The sequence below is a fragment of the Athene cunicularia genome, assembly GCF_003259725.1.
Source record: "Athene cunicularia isolate RWA chromosome 5 unlocalized genomic scaffold, athCun1 chr5_part2, whole genome shotgun sequence".
Taxonomy (NCBI): domain Eukaryota; kingdom Metazoa; phylum Chordata; class Aves; order Strigiformes; family Strigidae; genus Athene; species Athene cunicularia.
In genome coordinates this window covers 8,338,774-8,360,917 of record NW_020799102.1, presented here as the reverse complement: position 1 = coordinate 8,360,917, position 22,144 = coordinate 8,338,774, and the positions used below count along the sequence as shown (strand labels likewise).

Genomic DNA, 22,144 nt, shown 5'->3' with positions numbered 1-22,144 from the left:
CTCCTTACTAAATATCTGTCTCAAAGCCTTTAGGAAATCTGTGCCATTAAAACTCAACGTGCTAATACAGTACAGGAATGTTGCTGGAAATTGTGTTCATATTTAAAGGCAAAAAAAATGTGAGAAAACATATGTATTATCCTGTATTTCATAAATTCAGACCAATCAAAGCAAATTCAATTGAAAAAGGTTTGAATTCTTTTTATCAAATCCTTTCTCAGACATTAGCATTACATCCTGAACTACATTTATTTCAAATACAATGGGTGTGAATTGAAGAGTACTTTCCTCCTCCTTTCAAGTAAAAAAGATTATCAGCCCCAATTCAGGTCTAAGCAATTTAAAGCACCAGTAAAAGCATAAAGATGTGACTATACCATAACAGAACCTGTGATTTTAACGTGGCATAAAGCATGGTGCAGCTTTGCCACACAGGAAAGATGCAGCCCACAGCACAGTAACTGAAAATGCATTCAGGGTTCCAGATGGGTTTGTATAGCCTATACAAAAGCCCTTAGCACCTCCATCTTCATGATGTCAGATTTACTTAGAGGAAAGCTAAACTGGATACACCCATGCTGCATATTCCAGCAGGAGTGTAACAAAATCTGTTCTAACATCAATACACCTTACTGCCTATGTCTGTTCTCCCCTAGGTTGCTAGGCTTGAAGTTGTAGAGACAGGCCTGGGGAGATATAGGAAGGAAGTATATAAATTCTTTTCAGAAGAAACACAATTTCCTTTCTGTTAAGCCTGTCTAGACATTATCAGAATGCTGAAATACTCTAGGTGACAAAGGTTTTAGTGATGTAATAAACACAAAAATGATGGCATTTCTAAATCTGCCAGTTTACCACAAATATTAACCCTGGACAGCCACCTTGAAGCAAGATATACAGAATCTTGCAGGAATTCCAAAAGCATATCCTTACCTGCAATTTGGATGTGAAATGAACCATGCTTTTGGAGAACAGTAAAGAGTCTCTGTAGAGTTTAAGGACCTCTCAAACTAAACTGCTGTTCCACTTTCACACAGTTAAAAATATTAAGTTCCTGAGAATTAATATTCATGTACAAGAGTGGGGTTTTGTGTTATTTTTCAATCAGATCAGCTCCCTGATCTGGTTTGATGAACTGCTGCATGAGCAGCTGTATTAGTACAAGGGAGGAACTAGTGGAAGAATGGAAAAACATATTCAAGAATATCTACGCTAGCAGTGCTGCCAAAAGGCAGTCTGCTGCCTCGGGATGAAGCAAATGAGTTGTCAGTTATGCTTTAAAGCTTATTTTACCGACAATGACATGTGCTAGATTATCTGTATACCTATCCTGCAGAACTGTGCTAAATAACTGTCCTGGTTTCATCTGCAATAGAGTTAATTTTCTTCCCAAGAGCTGGTACAGTGCTGTGGTTTGGATTTAGTATGAGAATAATGTTGATAATACACTGATGTTTTAGTTGTTGCTAAGCAGTGCTTATCCAAAGTCAAGGACTTTTCAGTTCCCCGTGTTCTGCCAGCAAGGAGGTGCACAAGAAGCTGGGAGGGAGCACAACCAGGACAGCTGACCCTAACTAGCCAGAGGGCTATTCCATACCACAGGATGTCATGCTCGGTACAGAAACTGGGGGGACTTGGCTCGGGGGGGCCGATCACTGCTCAGACACTGGCTGGGCATCAGTCAGCGGGTGGTGAGCGATTGCATTGTGCATTATTTGTCTTTCTTGGGTTTTAATTCCCTCTCTTGCTACCTTCCTTTTTATGACTATTATTACCATATTTTACTTTATTCCAGTTATTAAATTGTTCTTATCTCAACCTAGGGCTTTTACTTTTTCTTTCTGATGCTCCTCCTCATGCCACTGGGGTGAGTGAGAGAACAGCTGTGCGGTGCTTAGTTGCTGACTGGAGTTAAACCATGACTATAACTAAACACAAAAGAACCTGGCCTGGAGAAGAGTAAGTGTCATGGAACTAGTATAAGGATTTTTTTTAGCTTGAGTACAAAGCCTTTCACAATATATGGGTACCAAATATACACTGAAGTTAAACAATGTCATGAGCTATTGGCTTGTGCAAAAATCACCCATCCTAATTAGTAAACCAAAACTTCAGTATCTGATACAGTTAAAACACACTATCCACTTTACAAAAAAAAAAAAAAAAAACCAACAAAAACTCATACTGTAGATTTAATAGTGACTTAACTGGAAACCAGTTCCTTCAGCAATTTTTTTCTAATATTAGATGGAGTCTTACCGCTGTGGTGTTGAATAGTCATATGTCATGAGACTGAAGCTGTCTATTGCCAAGGCCAACTGATCAAATTCTTTCTTTGTGAACATTCCTGGCTGGTTAGTCCTTTAAAAAAAGCAAAACAAAAACAAAAGGAAGACATAAATTAATACAATAACCTGGCTTATTCTCTCCTTCAGGTTTCATATGATTTGATCAAGTAAGAAAAATCTTTTATTCTGAGGTGGCAAGAAAAGATGTTTCAGTGCCATTCTTATAATAACTGCCCAAGAAAAAAAAATATTCAGTGCTACTTATGTTGCCAGTTCCACAGCATACTTACCCAATAAACATTTTCAGCACGGCTACAAGAGCGATTATAAGGGCTGTGGACTAATCAAATTGCCTTAGGTAGCAATCAACTGAACTCTGAAAGCTTTTACAAAGCATTTAATTGCTTGACCTGTCAAACTGGTTTTGATACTTATAAAATTAAGTTATCTGAGCCATACTTAAATAAATGGATGAGTGCAGCTGTTGATACAAAAACACAAACTGAGGGTAATTTTTTTATTACTCTCAAAAAGAACAGTAATTTCAGCTTTCACTGTACTCAAAAGTTTGTCTCATTGGTGAAAAACACTTTAGTTTCTTTTCGTTCCCTTGCAAAAAAGTCCTGAAAAGCAGAAGGCAAATATGGGGAGTTGGGGTGGAATCCATTCTGTGACCTTCTCTAGTCTAGTCTAGTTAGGCCTTCTGCATATCTTTGTATAAAATATGGAACAATTCTTACTTCCCCCTTTTTTAACTTATCTTGATTTACAAAATCTAGCACTGGGTTAATACCTACCTTGGCTTCATGGGTGAGGGGGTGTATTTTTGACAGTTTGGAACTCATAGAGACTACTGACTTACTTCAACCATTCAACACGAAAAAAATTAATGGACACAAGTTGCCTGAAAACATTGAATCTGTTAGAAGAGAATTTTTAACTTCAAACTAGCAGCTCACATAGCACAGCAGGGAACATAAGGCAGCCTTAAGCACATTGCAAAGATGGGACTGAACTGAACTAAAAAGCAGAAGCTGCTGCCAGGAGAATCATGCCCTCAGCCAGAGGGCTCTGAAGCACCTTAAGATGAGACAGACAGGTAGAGAGTAGTAGCATATTGTCCTAAATAGCCTGGAAGAGCAGAGTTCATAGGGGAACATTATAAAAGAAAAGAAAAAAAAAGGTGGTTTAACAGCTACAAACTCTGTGGTGCAGCTCTGCTATTCAAGAGGCAAACTTAGAGGATTGTACAAGATTCCTCTAGAGAGCAGAGAGACTAAAGAATCCAGCACCTTCCCAGTAATATCAGAAACCACTCCTTGATCTAGAAATTAGGAGGCAACCCTTGCCTAGACAGGGTAGACATTAAAACCACTCACCTCCCATTTTAAATGTAAAAATCTAAAGGATGATCAGTGACAGATGCAAGTAATAAACTGAAAAGTCACTTATTTTGACCCTTATGACTTTTGGATCAGTGTACAAATTCTCCATCCAACAATATGTGCTGAGTGAATCAACAGAGCATAACAGCATTCATTTATCAGTTTACAAGGACATTTTCTGTTCCATCACATTAGGAAAGAGGTTAACAGAGTACAGGTTACAAAGTGAGGTAGATTAAACCATTTCACATACCTGTCATGCTATAAGGGAGCAAAGCATGAATGATATTTGCAAGTCAGATCAATGAACCTGACCAAAAATACACTGGATTATGTAACTGTAATTTGTATGAAGTATAGTGGTGTTCTGTAAGTCTTAAGTTTTCAAAACCAACGATATACAATGACTAAGGAGAAATCCCATCCCTTTCCTTCCAGGGTTTTAACAAATTAAACCAAATTTTCACTTCTGGAACCTACTGGTGGACCTCAGTTTTTTTGATAGTTATCTCCTTGTCATTTATTGCCATTGCAAACTACAGTTGTTCTACAAGAATAAAGAAAATGAAAGACATCTTTGAAACAATGTCATGGCAACTTGGATGTCTGTAGGCAAAGCAATTCCCCAACGCAAATTCCAGCAAAACACATTTTCAGTAAATTGATTGTGATTACTCATGAAGGGAAAGCATAAGAAGTAATTATAATCTGTATTAGATATTAGGTCAAATTGGATTGCTTTATAGATTAAGATACTTTAATGAAATTTGTACATGTGACTTGTCCTCTACATCCATTTTTCATGTATACTGTCAAGGAATATAAAAAATAACCACCACCACAACCCCCAAAAAAAGAAAAGAAAAAAAAAAACAAACAGGTTAAAATGGGTATTGTCATCATTTTCTCCAAAGCAAGCTTGTAACTGAACTACTTCCACTACAAAGGAGTGTCATCTGAGGAGCAAGGTTTACCAACTTGGAAATTTCCAACTTGGAACAAACCCAGCAGCAATGAATATGCTTTGTCCATTCATGGATAGTATTAAGACACCACCACTCTTCACAGAAAGCAAGCACCACTCACCAGCGAATTCTGCTCTAGTCACGAACTCTGGAAAACTGTTCACTGGATCATAATCAAGACTATTTGATTTGTGCCTTGAGAATTGTTCTGAGTAAAGAAAATTGGCACTCAAAGATTAAAAACTACATATTTTTAACAACTATACTTCTCATTTGAGGTTTTCCAATCATTCTGATATTTTATTGTGTCTTTATGTATAATGTATATTTAATTGTAAAAACTGAAGAGCAGGTATGTTCAAGTGACTACATTGTTGAGAAAACTAGCACAGAGAAAATCAAGAGACTTGGCACAGAATATGCAAAGTCCAAAAGAATAAAAGTTTCCAAGTCTAAGCCAAAACCCTGCCATTCTTCTAAGCCTTGAATACCATTTCCAAAATACACAGTAATGTGGCAGAAATGTCATCATCATGTATCAGCACTGCATAATATACACACTAAAGACAGCTTGATATTAAATTGTCAGATGATTAAAACATTGGTAATTTTATTTTCTCACTATCAACATCACAATGTGAAGGAGCAGAAGTCAGGTGTATGAACATGAATAATAGGAAAAGCAAATTATTTAATATATCTGAAAAGTCTCTTTGCATGGAATTAACCCTGAACTCTGAAAGGCTTCATCTGCTTTATCTTTGAGTTCACTATAAGACACAGTTCAAAACTTACATGATTTTGAGTCTAACAAATGTACTCCTTAAAAGAGTGAGGCTGAACACTGAATACAAGAGAAATCTGCTGTTTAAAGAAAACTGCTCCTACTGGCCTAAAAATATACTGAAATTATGCAACATGCACTATAAATATGAAACAATTTGGATTCAAGAAGTAAATTTAAGCAGAAAAGGGTGTTCGTTTTATGTTAGCTTATACTAAATCCTTTTTATTGCTGTTCTAAGAGCCAGACACTTCATATGATATTTGCATTTATATTTTTCTAACTCAATACCTTAAGCAAATGTCATTCAGTTTCCTTAACATTCTGCTTAAATGCACTTGTGTTCTTACGTGATTCTTATATCATTGTTCAACAGAGTTACCTCTGAAACATATTAAATACTTGCAAAAACCCCAACTATTCAGGTTTGGAAACAGCCACCTAATCTTGGCAAAATCTGTATCTATACGGACTGTAAAAGTTGCTCCTTGAGAAGAACTTCATCAGTGAGATTAAATTTATGGCACTTTAACTGCAGTAAAAAACACCTCGGATACTATATATACAACAAAACATTCATTTCAGCTGGGGTCTGGATATAATGTCCATTGTGATGTGTATAGGACATTATCCCAGGTGTTTGTGCTGATGGGCAGCAGCTCAACGGGAGCCAGCAGCGTGCCCTGGCAGCCAGGAGGGCAAACGGCATCCTAGGCTGCATCCAACACGGCGTGGCCAGCTGGGGAGAAGAGGTGATTATCTGCTTATTCAGTGTTGGTGCAGCCTCCCTGTTTTGCCAATTATTATGCCTAGCATAAAGGACACAGCCAGCATAAAGATGAACCAATAACCAAATTGTATTTGATACAAAAGGGTCAGTACATGGGTGAGTGCTGGGGGTACAAACAAGTCAGTCAGATTATACATAACCAACATCAATCCCACTGACCCCAACAACAACACTGCACAACCAACAATGAGTGGAATAAATGGTGACATGCAGTCTGCCATAGAAGGGATGGGAGACAACCGAGCCAACAAGCCAAACACATAAGACCAAGAAGCCACATCCTGAATCTCTACACAGCCCACGTTTACAAAAGCCAGAGCTGACTGGAGCCCAGTCCCATGGAGGCGGGAGGTCCTTCCCCAACAGGGAACTCTGCACAGGGCATCCACCTCACACACAGACACTGCCCCTGACTGCAAGGGGTCCCAGCTGTTATCCCTCAGTGGGACACCTGGCCTTGGGTTACTGAATGCAGACCCCTGGGGCTCCTTTACCCAATGGCTCTGTCTGCCAGGCTGGCACCACCCTGGAGGGAAGCCTAAAGGTAAATTCACCCCCCCTTGGTGAAGGGCTGTGGGAATCACCCATGTGTCAACCTTATTTTGGGGCTTGGGGTTGAAACCTCAGCATTCACTCCCCTGGAGTACTGTGTGTGACTCTGGGCAACACCATTTAAGAAGGGTGTGAAGGTCCTTGAATGTGTCCAGAGGAGGGCAACAAATCTGGTGAAGGGGCTGGAAGGAATGTCCTGTGAGGAGCGGCTGAGGACTTTGGCTCGTCTAGTTTGGAGATAAGGAGGCTGAGGGGCGGCCTTATTGTTCTCTGCAGCTTCCTGAGGAGGGTTTGTGGAGAGAGAGGTGCTGAGCTCTTCTCCCTGTAGCAGTGACAGGATGCAGGGAATGGTTCAAAGCTGTGTTGGGGGAGGTTTAGGCTGAGCATTAGGAAGCGTTTCTTTACTGAGAGGGTGGTCAAACACTGGAACAGGCTTCCTAGAGAGGTGGTCTATGTCTCCAGCCTGTCAGTGTTTAAGAGGCATTTGGAAAATGCCCTTAAGAACATGCTTTAACTTGGTCATCCCTGAATTTTCTGATGGCATGCTGCTGTATGTATAGACAGAAACTTAGGAAAAACATCACAGTCTTGGAAGAAGAAATCATTTCCTTCATATTTCTGTGTGCACTGCTTAGAACTTCACAGTCCCCTATTACCATACACAGAATCACAGACTGGTTTGGGTTGGAAGGGACCTTAAAGATCACCCAGTCCCACCCCCCTGCCATGGGCAGGGACACCTTCCACTAGCCCAGGTTGCCCAAAGCCCCGTCCAACCCGGCCTTTAACCTTTCCAGGGAGGGGGCAGCCACAGCTTCTCTGGGCAACCTGTGCTAGTGTCTCACCACCCTCACAGGGAAGAATTTCCTCCTTATATCTAATAGAAATAAAACTATTTCAGTTTAAAACCATTACCCCTCATCCTATTCCTATACTTCCTGATCAAGAATCCCTCCCCAGCTTTCCTATAGCCCCTTTATGTACTGGGAGACTGCTCTAAGGTCTCCCTGGAGCCTTCTCTTCTCCAGCTGAACCCCCCAACTTTCTCAGCCTGTCCTCACAGGGGGGTGCTCCAGCCCCCTGATCACCTTTGTGGCCTCCTCTGGCCCTGCTCGAGCAGTTCCGTATCCTTCTGATGTTGGTGCCCCCAGAGCTGGGCACAGCACTGCAGGGGGGGTCTCACGAGAGCAGAGTAGAGGGGGAAAATCCCCTCCCTTGACCTGCTGGCCACACTGCTCTGGATGCAGCCCAGGATACAAATGGATTTCTGGGCAGTGAGTGCACACTGCTGGGTCATGTTGAGCTTCTTGTCAACCAGCACCCCAAAATCCTTCTCCACAGGGCTCCTCTCAGTCCATTCTCTGCCCAGCCTGTATTTGAGCTTGAGCTTGCCCTGACACATGTGCAGGACCTTGCACTTGGCCTTGCTGAACTTCATGAGATTTGCACAGTCCCAACCTCTCCAGCCTGTCCAGGTCCCTCTGTATGGCACAGCCCTTCCCTCCAGCATGTGACCACACCACACAGATTGGTATCATCGGTGAACTTGCTGAGGGTGCCTCAATCCCACTGTCCATGTTGCTGTCAAACTGCCACTTCCAAAACTGATCCCTGAGGAATGGCACTCGTCACTGCTCTCCACTTGGACATCGAGCTGTTGACTGACCATCCAGCCAATTCCTTACCTACAGCATGGTCCATCCATCAAATCCATGTCTCTCCAATTTAGAGACAAGGATGTCACGCAGGACAGTGTCAAATACTTTGTACAAGTAGATGACGTCTGTTGCTCTTCCTTTATCCACCAATGCTGTAACCTCATTACAGAAGGTCACCAAATGTGTCAGGCATGATTTGGCCTTAGTGAAGCCATGTTGTCTGTCATCAATCACCTCCTTATTTTCCATGTGCTCTAGCACAGTTTCCAGCAGGACCTACTCCATGATCTTACCAGCTGCAGAGGCGTGACTGACTGGCCTATAGTTCCCTGGGTCTTCCTTTTTTCCCTTTTTAAAAATGGGGGTTATGTTTCCCCTTTTCCAGTTACTGGGGACTTCACTGGGCTGCCATTTCTTCTGAAATATGATGGACAGTGGCTAGGCCACTTCACCTGCCAGTTCTCTCAGAATCAGCAGATGTATCTCATCACGTCTCATGGACTTGTGCACCTTCAGGTTCCTCAGATGGTCTTGAACCTGATCTGCTCCTGCAGTAGGCGGTTCTTAATTCTCCCAGTCCCTGTCTTTGCCTTCTGTATCTTGGGTGGTGTGGCTGGAGCACTTGCCAGTGAAGACTGAGGCAAAAGAACTCACTGAGTACCTCAGCCTTCTCCTTAGCACACGTAACCAGGTCTCTCATTTCTTTCTGGAGGGGGCCCACATTTTCCCTAGTCTTCCTGTTATCACCAACGTACCTACAGAAGTTTTTCTTGTTGCTCTTCATGTGCCTGGCCAGATTTAATTCTATTAGGGCTTTTAGCTTTCCTAACCTGATCCTTGGCTGCTCAACAATTTCTCTGTATCCTTCCCAGGCTGCCTGTCCTTGCTTCCTCCCTCTGTAGGCTTCCTTTTTGTGTCTGAGCTTGTCCAAGAGCTCTTTGTCCATCCAGTCATTTTTGCCTGACTTCCTCTTTGTTGGGATGCATCACTCCTAAGCTCAAAGGAGCTGATCCTTGAACATTAACCAGCTGCTATGCAGCCTTCTCACTGCCTCCTCAGTTCAGCCAGCTGCTGCAGGAGCTCCTCCACCTGGGCACAGGTTTTGCAGGCACGTCTGCCACCCATCCCTGCCCCAGGCAGAAAGGTCTGGGCACATCCTGCAGCCGCCCCCTTCAGCAGCCCCATCTGCGTGGAGGCATCATCCACCGCTGGGGTGCAGAGCCTTCAGTCGGAGTTGCAGTCTTTGCTCTCAGATGAGTGCCCACCATCCTGCCTTGAACATCAGGTAGGATGAGTGCCCTTGACCTGTGCAGATGGTCACAGAACAGTGCCCTGTTGCTGGGTTTTGTGTACTTCAAGCCTCTCCACTCGGCCAGTAGAATGTCCCTCCTTTGAAGAAGCACCCACCCTGTGCACCCTCCGGCACAAGCTGCCATGTCACACCTGCTTGCCCATCCTGGTGGCTGGTGCTCCCCAGTGCTGCCTTTTGTGGGAGTAGGGGGTGGCTGTCCTGGCCCTGCCCCACCTGTCAGCCACTCCCATGAGAGCTGCCGGATTCTGGTGGGTCTCCACACTCTTCTGGGGTTTCCCCAGCACAGGAAACCTCCCCTTGCACAACACAATCCTCCGCTCTGCTGCAAGTCCTTTCACATCTAAAATAAGTGCAGGGGAGTTTGTTTTATAGCCTAGAATGTCTATTATCTGAATCTTTCAAACAGCATATGGTCATACGTATCAAAATTCCCATTAGTGCTTTACTGATAAGTATTTCTGTAAGGTTTTGACTTTAATAATGAAAGACTGGAAAAAATACTTCAACCATGCAAGCCACCTTCATTTACTTCCTAATGAATCTACATTCTCAATTACTTCTTGTCTCACTATGATTACTCCTGAAAATGAAATAAGGAAAAAAAAAAAAGAAAAGGTCTTGTAACTGACTGCTATTCCCGGCAAGTTCAAACTGCATACTTGTTTGGTTACCTCACCTTCCCTCTCTCTTATAAAAGAGTAGTTTTCTGTATTCTCAGGTCTTTGAATAGTCCTTCGTAATGGAAAATTGATCAATTTTCTGTTTCCTGTATATCTCTATTTCAGAAGGCATCTTCCCAGTAATGACTTAATTTTCTTGTTGTGTATAATTCTGTTTTCTCTGTAAAGCAACTGTTTCCAAATCTTCCCTTCTCCCATCTTTCTTCACCATCAGATATTGTTGGTTTTCATAGCTCTTTGCAGTTACCTGCACTAAAGTATAACACTATTGTGTTTTATGAACACACACCACTGAATTCAGTTAATGCACAACCATTGAATAAAAATTCACTATTTCTTCCTGCATCCAGTCTGTTCTACAGAAAACAGGAGAAAGAGCTAAACTATCTACCCTGTGCAACACACAAATATAAGTATCAATAACGAAGCAGTCAAATGCATAAACAAGTTAAATCTGAAACCATTTTCTTTTCAGGAAAAATCCTCTTGGCAGTTTTGTAACTAACCTATCTCTTTTTAGGTTTTCCAGAACTCTGAAGGATGACAGCTCACTCAAGAAATTCTCCACTATCAATATTTGGAAAACAGTTCTACATGGATTCTGGTGTCCATGGATGTTTTGCAACTAGATTCTCTGTGTCTTACAGATGTTCTGCTTACAATGCCCTCTCACTGCTGGGTCTTTGGAAAAAAAAAGATGGGTCATCTTCATCTGTCCAAGCTGCCTATTTTTATGAAGTGGCAGGGACCTGACTATTAAAACTCTATTGTCAGTTTTGTTTTAAATCGGTCAAATGCTAAAAAAGCTTTTGCAGAGAGATGAAGAATGGAAGAGATAAACCTTACAGACAACTTGTTTCCTCAGAAAAAGTGCTAAAAATAGAATTAAGGTCTGCCTGCAATAGTATTGGATAAGGCATGCGACTCAGCAACAGGACCTTGACACAATACTGCTGTTCAAAGCCATGAACAATAATTACAGATCTAATCCTTGCTGCCAAAACCAGAACATGATCATACTGAATGATTAACCAAAAAAAAGAGATTCTCAGACAGATTAAAACAGATTTAATACATAGTAGGGGCCGAATTCCATGCAGCTGACTGGACATTTTAAAGAGCATTGCAAGATCTCCATTTCTGACCTCTCCCTCAGTGAGCACATACTTGCAGACAACATATAAAGCCTTTTACAGAGATGCATGTTACTCATTAATAATTTTGGAAAATATGCATGCTTAGTATTCAAATATGTTCACAACTATTTGTAACACAGCATTCTTTTTCTTTATTTCCTTTCTAAGGACAAAAATTTGCAAAAGTTGAAGAATTGCATGCAGTGATGTGATGTGATGTGATCCAAATCTCAGTTAAATCAGAGCTTAAACACAGTATCTGATTTTGTGGCCTACAAACCTAGATCAGTATGACAAATCAGGGACTGTACATTGCAAAATCAAAGATGTTAGGCCATTGAACCATAGTGTTGAGGTCAGTCTGTTGGGGGAGAAACAAATAACACAGATTCCAAGTTAGTATAAATTTCTGCCTTTTTTTACAATCTGCATGAAAGTCCCATCTTAGAAAGAAAAATCAAACTGAAAGGTAACTCCATAAAACCAGTGCAATCACCACTGCTCATACACTCTTCCAGGCATGGCTTTTCATCTGGTTCTACTCTTAGAACACTCCCAATTCCACACACTAGAAGTGTTGGCACAGATGAAAGCAGAGAAAAAAGCAGGAGTTCCTTCCCCTCCCAACTAACTCTCATCTTCTTAACATCTCCACGTTTTGCTCATGTAATACGAAAGATTACCTTACTGTTGATAAATTAGAGAAACATCATTCCAAGTAATCAAAATTATGAAAGAATGAGCAAATGAAAAAAGGGGAATTCTAATTGAAACACAACAATTTCAGAGTTCATTTCTATTGAGTTGGAACAGCCTGAATATCCCAAGATAATTAGCAAGCCTGGGCTAGACATTAGGGAGAACCTTCTAGTGGTACAGGTGGTCTGAGACCACTGTAATAACATTCATTCATAGGTAGATTTTAGGACCTGGTTAAATAAACTTACATCAAAAGTCACACAGTTATAGTTTTTTTTGCCTTAAGATAATGCACCTTCCAATACTATCCTCTACTATTCAGAATAGTAGCTTAAATTCAGAAATAAAAGCCCTCACCCCTACTTGTGCACTGTCTTTGTCTGCTGCACTGTTTTCATGATAGGAACAGTAAAATTCAGATGTCTTCAGAGAGCATAAGGGCTACCAGTTGTCCATGGAAAAGACCACAATTTAAAATACTAAAATAAAAAAAAGACTCTACCAAGTGCATACTAAGAACACAAACCTGACTGATTTTATTAGCATTACTAAACCATGTTCATGTTTTCTTAATGACAAGAATCTCTTTACCAAATTCTCAGTTTAGATTAGGATTGGCATTTAAAAACCAACAAAACCTAGCCATCTTGACAAGCAAGAGCATTGCAACAGAGTACTACAGATTCTCAATACAAAAAGAGATGGGAGTGGTTACCTCACACAATATAAGTGCTTCACATCACTAGGGGACTGTACATGATAACAGACTGACAAGTAAAAACTTGCTGGATTTTCATTAGGAAACAAAATGGTATTTATGTACCAAATGAAATTTTTATAGAACATTGACGGCTGGCACTCTTCCTTAATATACACATCCCATCCCAGCTGTTGCCTTTGCAGTACTTGCTCTCCAAATGGGGAGAAACATGGGATCTGTTCTTGTCATGGAGAAGCCTACACAGTTTCCTGAAGCCAACCTAATTACCTGTGGCCCATCTGGTTTAAACCAGTAACAGAAGTCAAGAAGGAGAAACGTGCCAACAATTATATAACCTGAAAACAAAGCATAAAATCCCAGCAGACACCTAGGGACAAATGAGCCTGAAAACTGCTGTCCTCAGAGCTGAGGCATGCTGGCAAACCAGTCTGCACCACTTACACTGTATTTTTCAAGTAATTTAAGAATTTGTATCTGAAACTATTAAGCCAAAATGAGAAATTCACCTGTCTGACAATCTGAATACCAAAGAAGAAAAAGTTTCCTTTGATACTTGTCATTGTATTTGCTGTTTCCATTTTTGGGGAGGTTAACTGTTCTCCTTTAATGCTGTTTCTGTTAGCTGCTTCAGACTCTTCAGAGGAGTCATTTAAGCAAGACTACGCATAAATGAACATCCACTGTGTCACCATTTGGTTGTCCCAATTTCCAAACTATTCTAGTGCCTTTCATGCCAGGGCTTAATGCCCAGGCAAGCCATGCTCCAATAGAGAACATCACACAAAACAGCCTTGCACCCTGGAGCATATGAGCCTAATTTAAAAACTCTAACACACCAAATGTAGGCTTAATTCCGCCTTGCAAAGATTAAAATGCTCATAATTTTTTTTTTTTTTTTGAGAGTTTTCCAACTTCACACTGAAACTTACGCAGTAATTGCTCTACAGCAGCTGGCTCAGAATTGGTAGAGCTACAAATGCCAGACATAGTGAGGAATACATTCCACTTTTTCTCCTCTTTGGCCATTGTTAGTTGACCTACAGATTATTTTAATGATTCCCCCTAGTGGGAATTCAAAAACAAATGTGTACACCTGCTTCAGCATGTGTCAGTGCAGTCAGACCTTGGCTACATTAATTTTATATAGTAAGGCATGGTCTTTAAAAAGCCACTTTTAAGTGGCTCTTCCTCTCAAGTCCTTTCTAAATCTATACAAAAGACATTGAACTTTTCATGGCTGCAGTCAGAGCCATGCTGTACCAAGCTGGCAGCCCAACAAACAGCAGCAAAACCAGGGAAGTCATTGGCAAGGGAAATGGATGTATTTTAGAGCCATTAATGAGCTTACTGCATTTCATTAATGAGTTTACTGCAGCTAACAGAATTCAGTTAAAAAGAGATGTGACTGACAGACCTATACTTTAAGCCTTTACTTACACAGGCTAAAAACAAAACCCATGAGGCCCAACTCTGAGTATGAATCAACAGTATTACTGTAATTTGAAAAGGTTATTATACTTTCTCCAATAACTTACTCAGAAGTAGTCAGTAGTCATTTCCTACCCAGTTTTCTGCTCTGCTCATTATAAACTCATGTCTCAAGCTGTATCTTGTGATCTAAGTCACATGTATTTTCCAGGTTCTCTAATATGCAATAAAAACTATTATGCCAGTCAGCTAGCCTAAACAACCCATTAAGAGCCATTTCTATGCTTTTCTGAGTGGTGAATTTTATGCACAGAGACTGATTTCAAAATCTCTTGATATGTAACTGTACTCTCCATATTTCTGACACTGCCTTTTTCTTTTTTTTTTTAGGATACTCACTGGATGATTGATGATACCAGGAACAATGGAGGGCAATGTTCTATTATCAACCAGGCACAACAAAGAGGAAACAGATATTCCTTCCCAACTCCCATCTTCTGTATATTACTTGCCAAAAGAGATTGTCTTCCAGCATCAAATTTCTTTATTAGCAACAGCAAGCATGGGAGAGCATAGTTGGTGTATATACTAGCTAATTCTACAATGAATACACACTGGTCATTTTTAGAATTGCTTGCTTTTATGTGACCTCATTTGTCAAATTTGAAGGAAAAGCAAGAAAGCTAATCAGACATGTAGAAAGATCAGAAAAGTGCAGCAAGAGTATTATTGATTCCAACAAAATAAGATTATGTCCAGGTTTCTCAAACATTTTAACCTTGCATAACGTCAAATGTAAGTATTGGTAAAACAGAATCCTATTTAATAAACACTACTCTACAGAGGTTTTTTTCTAGTATGCTGTTATTTGTCATAATCTGATAATTTAAAATTCCATCTAAAACAAGCATTAGGTTTCCTGCTGGTTTGATCCCTGGTATTATTTACTCAGCAAAATTTCAAGGCTTTACATTCTGGTCCACAAAGTCCTGCCTGAGAATGATGCTAAAAGTAAGTGACAGTCCCCATTTCACTCCAAAACAGACACATCTTAGAAGCTGTTTATAATTTGAATTTGTTTACCAAACATTATAATAAAAATTACCCTGTCGTTGACTTGCATATTACTACTTTCTAGAAATGCTCCTAAGGAAAACTGTGCATATATACTGGAATAATGAACCCACAAACATATCACTCTGTATACACAAAGCTATTGCAAGGCAATTGAATCTGCAGCAACTTCTGAAGATGACAGGCTCCTAGTGCAAAACAGATAACCTTAATTATTAAAAGCATGTGTTCATAATCGACTTCTAAGAGACTAAAACACTTATTTCCTTTATCACACATACAAAACACTGGTCAATTGTGACATCCATTGAGTTGAGCAACGGTGAGGTCAACAAGCAACTTTCCATCATGTACTCTTCCTACTTTTCAGCATATTTATAGGAAAGGAGGACAAGAGCACAATAGTACAAAGTAAAATGAGGGACAAGTTGCCTGCCCTGCTGCATATCTTTCCCAAAAGGCAGGGTAGCAAAACTAAGCTGATATCCACCACTACTGTATAGCAGTAATGAAGACTGCATAGATTCTGGTAATTTTCATTGCACAGCACCTCTGGAAAGAAAGAGCTGAAGCTACTTAAGACAGTCCTTCACGTCTCCAATGTTTTTGCAGCAAGAATATAGAATTAACTGTGGAGTTAAAAATCTTAATTTTGGAGAAGTAGGACTTTAGAGGTAGAAAACACTAACAGTACGTCTCTATAGAAGCTTTAACTAACAGGGAGAAAGGATGTAGTGTGTGGGGTTTTTTAAATCTTACATATGCAAATATAAACATTCAAAGTTAGGGATGCTTGCCATATTCTGAATGAGGAGCATACATTACATTCAGGTATTTGAAGAGAGAAAAGTGGTTTGAGTTCCTGCAGCTTTCAAATGAAAGCAGCTGCACTACTGCTGTGCATCTCAAAGGAAGCAATAAAGACAGACAAATTTGATATGGATTATTTGCCAAGACTGCAGTAGCTTTAATATGTTCTTTTCAAAGCCTACAATCTGAAACAGTGAAAAATGAAATACATGCTCAGCTACAGATTTAACTGCATGTGTTTCACGAGCAAGTAAAGAGTTGTGAGCAAGACTGCTGTATAGCAGAGTAGTATTTTGCAAACTCTCTAAAGAACAAACAGGTACTAAAACAGTATGACAGCAGAGTAAGCTGAAGGACCTGAATATAAAAACTTCTGGTTTGCAGGATGTTTTGGCATAAATTGGAAATCTTGCTTTTCAGCCATCTCTGCTTCCAGCTGCTTAACATGTGACTTCCATTAATTCAGTTGCCTGGCTTTCATTTAAACTTCAGACAGTAAATGTATATTTAAGCATTTTCTTATTGTATTTCACTTGAGAGATTATACTAAATATAGCATAACAAAGGTAGTAATAACTTGAACTTTTGCAAGAACATTTTAAAAAGATAAATCACTTAAAAACTCTGTGACCCAAATCCATCGTTACGTACCTTGCTGACAGTATACAGAACAATTCTAGCATTCCCCCTAATACAAAGGTGGATCTTGATCCACAAACTTATAGTCAAGCCTGAGACAGCTGATTCTCACAGCAAATGAAAACCACAAAGAAACAGCCATCTATTCTGAACAGTCAACTAGTTGTCTCAAGGAGGAAAACCCTGTTACATAAATCTCATAAACAGCAGAGACACTATGAAAAGTTTCCCAATTTCTACAGAAAAGCTTTCTCTTCACTTTCTACTCCACCAAAAGAAGTGTTTTTAACAAGACAAAGTCTTGTTTTCCTGTAAATACAATTTCTTCCTTCCCAAAGAAAGGATTAGTATACTCTAACCTTTACAGCCCCCATACAGTCCTGGAAGGATTTCAGCTACATGTTTTTAGAAAAGACTAAATATTTGTCTAGGTTACTATAAATCTTGGAATAATTCTGCTTAAACAGCATAGCACTAAACAGGAATCTGTGTTAACTGCCTCTTCCCCCCCCCCGGAATCTCCTAAAAGAAGCGAGGTTAACTCCATATATTCACGTATCACCATAGCAGACCCTACTGTTCAGTGAATGAAGAATGACATTTCAAAGCCACCAAACAAGACAGCTAGTCTTTTCATGACAAAAATATAGGAATTTAGAATCAGTCTTGTCTACCCTCCACCCCCACTACTACAAAACTAAAGCAAAACCGGTACAGAACATTCCTCCTGGCCATGTTCAGGGATGTCAACAGATTCAGCTCCTAGAACAATGAGTATCCTATAATGACAAATTTCAAAATAGTAGTAAGCACCATTTGAACATATAATACATTCTCTTTAATTACTTAAATCAAACTCCCTTTCAGGCTGAAAAGAGGAAAATTGCTGAATCACAGTAAAACACTACCAAGGCTTTATAATCTCCCTACTCTAAAAACAGTAATATAGTAATGGCTCTTGAGGTATTTCCAGTTTTTCTCAAAGTCCCCTGTCTCATAATACACACATAAACCAAAAATATCCTCTGACAACAACTTCTCATTGCTTTAAAAAAAAATTGTAGTGTCAAGAACACTTAACCTCAGCATAACCCAAATCACCTACCAAATTTTATGACTTCAGACTGTTTGAAATGTAAGAAGTGCTATGATTTTCAACTTTTTCTTTTTTTTTTTTTTTTCCCCCCCAATCAAACTAGAGATCAGCCACAGGAAGAAGCAGCAGTTAAAAATGATGGTTGGGATGTAACCACTTAGCTGAGAATGGATGGGTAGCAGAAACATGCTTTGAGATTCTGTGCTTCACATACAGATTGTGGCAAACTTCTCAGAGCAAGGAGAAAACAGCCAGCACACTATCTGACAGAAAGCATTTTGTCATAGCATGTTTTGTCAAATTTAGACAACTCATGAAAATTCAAATAAGGCTATAAATTTAACAGTATGGGCTTCTTCAGTGCTTTAGACGTTATTTTGGAAATGTTTACCTGTCATTTTAATTCACTGAGGCTAAAAGCAAGCCTATAAAGTCTCAATTTAAGAACAGGATACCAAAACCTGACTTAGGTATCTTCAGCTCTCTCCATTCCTTTGCTGTGTCAACCCCACTCACCCTTTTTTAATCACAACTAAAGGAAAAACTTCTCTGGATTTCTAGACTACATAAAACGTTATCAGGAAGGCTTAACAAAGAAAGCCTTCAAAAGTATCTATTAAAAAGAGAGTAAGACTAGCTTGAGTCCCCTGCACAAAGACCTGCCCACAGCTCTTCAAAACAGAGGAAAGGTGTATTTGAACGTTTGCTTTGTTTCTGGGACAGAGTATTAAAGTTTCACAACAGAGAATACTCTTTTTCTTCTTTCTCCCACTGGCTCAGCTCTGCTTCCTTGCACTCTTCTGCCAAACAGGCACTACAGAGCATTAATTCTGCCACCCAAAGAAGTTAATAAAGGTGCTGCTCTCCCTTTTCTCTTTAAACTGCTGTGCATCACCTCCTATCTAGATGTGTAAGTTCAAAACGCATATGAAGATTCCAAAGTTTTCCGAGGTGTTTCTACAGTGCTTTGTCATCTGACTACTCTTTCTAGTGTTCAACCTAAGAATTCTTTACCATAAACTAAGAGTATTTTCATCCTTTTCTTCCAAGCTGATGTAAAGACCAATGTATCACTGTCACTTGTACAGCCCCTGTTGAGACATCTGAAGACTGATTATGTCTCCTGACACTTTTTTCCTCTTTTTAATATACTAAATACAGTTCTTCAAACTTTCCTCAAAGGAGACATTATCTATACTTCTAGCCATTTTTCTTGCTCTTTCTTGCTCTCCTCTGAACACTCTCATTTTTCTACATCCTCCTATAAATATAGTACCCCCGACTCAGTTTTCCATAAGACTTACCCAGTACTGAGAGCAGAATAATTACCTTTTATCACCCTGAAAGCTCTCTGACAATCATCTCAAAGTGAAAAGTATCCCTTTCCCTCCATCTCACAGCACCGTTGCCTTGGCATTTTAAAACTGTCTCATCCTCTTTCAACACAGGTCTGTCCAGAAAGTTTCCATGTATCTCCATGTTTTACTTTTCCCTCCTTAAAATAGTATTTTCTATCCATTGTTACTTAATCTCATGGTATTAATCCGAGGTAATTTTCAGTGTTTCTGGAATAACTTCAGGAACTGATCACCTCCTGTTAAATCTTTACTGACCGATCTTGTATCTCCCACATACTTAAAACCAATTCATCAGCCTTACTGTTTTAGGAAAATGCTTTAGGTCACTTTCATACAAGATATATTGCCCTAGCACTTTTTTGGCCCTGATTTTACACAGGTCCAGCAGCCTCTGTAGAGAACCAGCAAAGATTGATTTTTATACTGCATATAAAACAGCTGTAATGTATCCAGAATATACTAGACATGCTAGGCATGTGCCATACAATTGATTTGCACTGTCCTATACATTCTGCTCTGTATAATAGGGACACATATTTCTTCCTGGAAAATCTAAGGGCCACAGCTTAAAATATATGGTTCAGGGAATCATATATTAAGAAAGATGTAGGAGATTTAGAGACAATCCAGAGGAACAATTCAAGGTCTAGAAAATATGACCCATACTAAAACATTAATAGACTTAGGTTTATTTATTCCATACAAGATTTGCCGATGGGTACCACACCTGAAATGCCATCCCAGTCTGACAGTCGTACATTTGCAGAGTGGACTATTTTAAGAAAGCTGGCACTTACATCAAATTCATACTGAGAGCTTTTGTTTTAGAGACAAGGAACCATATTTCACATTTCCACTAATGCTTCCCAGTCCTTCTGCCAGATAGGAAACTGTGAGGTTAAGTGCACCTTTTATCAAATACAAACATGCTTATTTTTAATTTAAATACTAGTTTGATATATACTATCAGAAACTGGCCAGGAGATAACAATTTATTCTAGCTAAAGTGTATGCAATTTACCAGTAGTAGTATTTTCGAGAACTTCATGAGGACAGTAATAGCTCCAATGATTTGCTTACAATGTACTTCATTCTTGGTAACAATCCCAAACACCACATCCCATAAGGTTAAATGAAAACGTACTGCTCAATGTCCCCTGCTTTGTACTGGTAAGCATGTTATTAACACACAGGTAAGAACAACAGCTATATTGCATACTAGTACTTAAACCAAGGATCAAGGTCTGATACACATCTAGTAGTATCATGTATGACTTGATAAAATTACTGAAGTATAAAGCTGACTTGTGTTACCTGGGGCTTAGACAATTGAAACAATCTGCTTTTAAAACTGTCTTCCATGCATTTTAATTATGATTGATACATACAAAACTCTAACGTTTTGGAGGTTTTAAGTAGCTGTTTGTTGGGTTTTTTTCCAGAAACACATCAATCACTACTTTAACAGGCTTTTTGTCTGTAATTCTAAGACTCTTAACAGTGACAAAAAAATAACCAGTGCTTTTTGTAGCTTTATCACATACTCAGGGTATGACAAAACAAGCCCTTAGTATCTAAAATATGATCTTCCTTAGAAAACACCCCAAAAAATTTCTCAATGGCATGTCCGATCTCTCACAGAAGCTTGTAGCTTGGAAAAGACCCTTAAGATCACTGAGTCCAACTTGTACTGCGAGTCCACGACTAAACCATGTCTCTAAGTGCCACATCTACACATCTTTTAAACACCTCCAGGGATGGTGACTCCACCACTTCCCTGGGCAGCCTGTTCCAGTGCTTGACAATCCTTTCAGTGAAGAAATTTTTCGTAATATCCAATCTAAACCTGCCCTGGTGCAACTTGAGGCCATTTTCTCTTGTCCTATCACTTGTTACTTGGGAAAAGAGACCAAAACCCACCTCGCTACAACCTCCTTTCGGGTAGCTGTAGAGAGCAATCAGAGCCTCCTTTTATCCAGACTGAGCAACTCCAGTTCCCTCCTCCGCTCCTTATAAGATCTGTTCTCTGGACCTTTCACCAGCTTCGTTGCTCTTCTGTGGACACGCTCCAGCACCTCAATGTCTTTCTTGCAGTGAGGGTCCCAAAACTGAACACAGTATTCAAGGTGCAGCCACACCAGTGCTGAGTACAAGGGGAGGATCACTTCCCTCATCCTTCTGGCCGCACTATTTCTGACACAAGCCAGGATGCCATTGGCTTTCTTGGCCACCTGAGCACACTGCTGGCTCATGTTCAGCCAGCTGTTGACCAACACCCCCAGGCCCTTTTCCACCAGGCAGTTTTCCAGCCACTCTGCCCTGAGCCTGCAGCGCTGTGTGAGGTTGTTGTGACCCAAGTGCAGGACCCAGCACTCAGCCTTGTTGAACCTCATAGAGTTGGCCTCGGCCCATCGCTCCAGCCCGTCCAGACCCCTCTGTGGAGCCTTCCCACCCTCCAGCACATCAACACTCCCACTCAGCTTGGAGTCATCTGCAGACTTGCTGAGGGAGCACTCAATCCCCTCCTCCAGATCACTGATACAGATATTAAACACAACTGGCACCAGTGCTGAGCCCTGGGGAACACCACCTGTGACCAACCACCAACTGGATTTAACTCCATTCACCACTGGTCTTACTATTAAAGACTGAGGCAAAGAAGGCACTAAGCACCTCAGCCTTTTCCTCAGCCTGTGTCACTGTTTCCTTCTGCACCCAATAAAGGATGGAGATTCTCCTTAGCCTGACTTTTTTTAATGTATTTATAGA

At 40.2% G+C, this 22,144-nt stretch overlaps 1 protein-coding gene across 3 annotated transcripts in view; it reads right to left on the bottom strand.

The window, feature by feature from the left end:
- CHID1 (chitinase domain containing 1) overlaps positions 1 to 22,144 on the bottom strand; it is a 120,693-nt gene that overhangs the window by 71,819 nt on the left and 26,730 nt on the right. For all 3 annotated transcript variants that reach the window (XM_026850389.1, XM_026850391.1, XM_026850390.1), the window contains exon 9: positions 2,260 to 2,361. In XM_026850389.1, the coding sequence (XP_026706190.1) occupies positions 2,260 to 2,361 (102 nt within the window). The remainder of the gene's footprint in view (positions 1 to 2,259; positions 2,362 to 22,144) is intronic.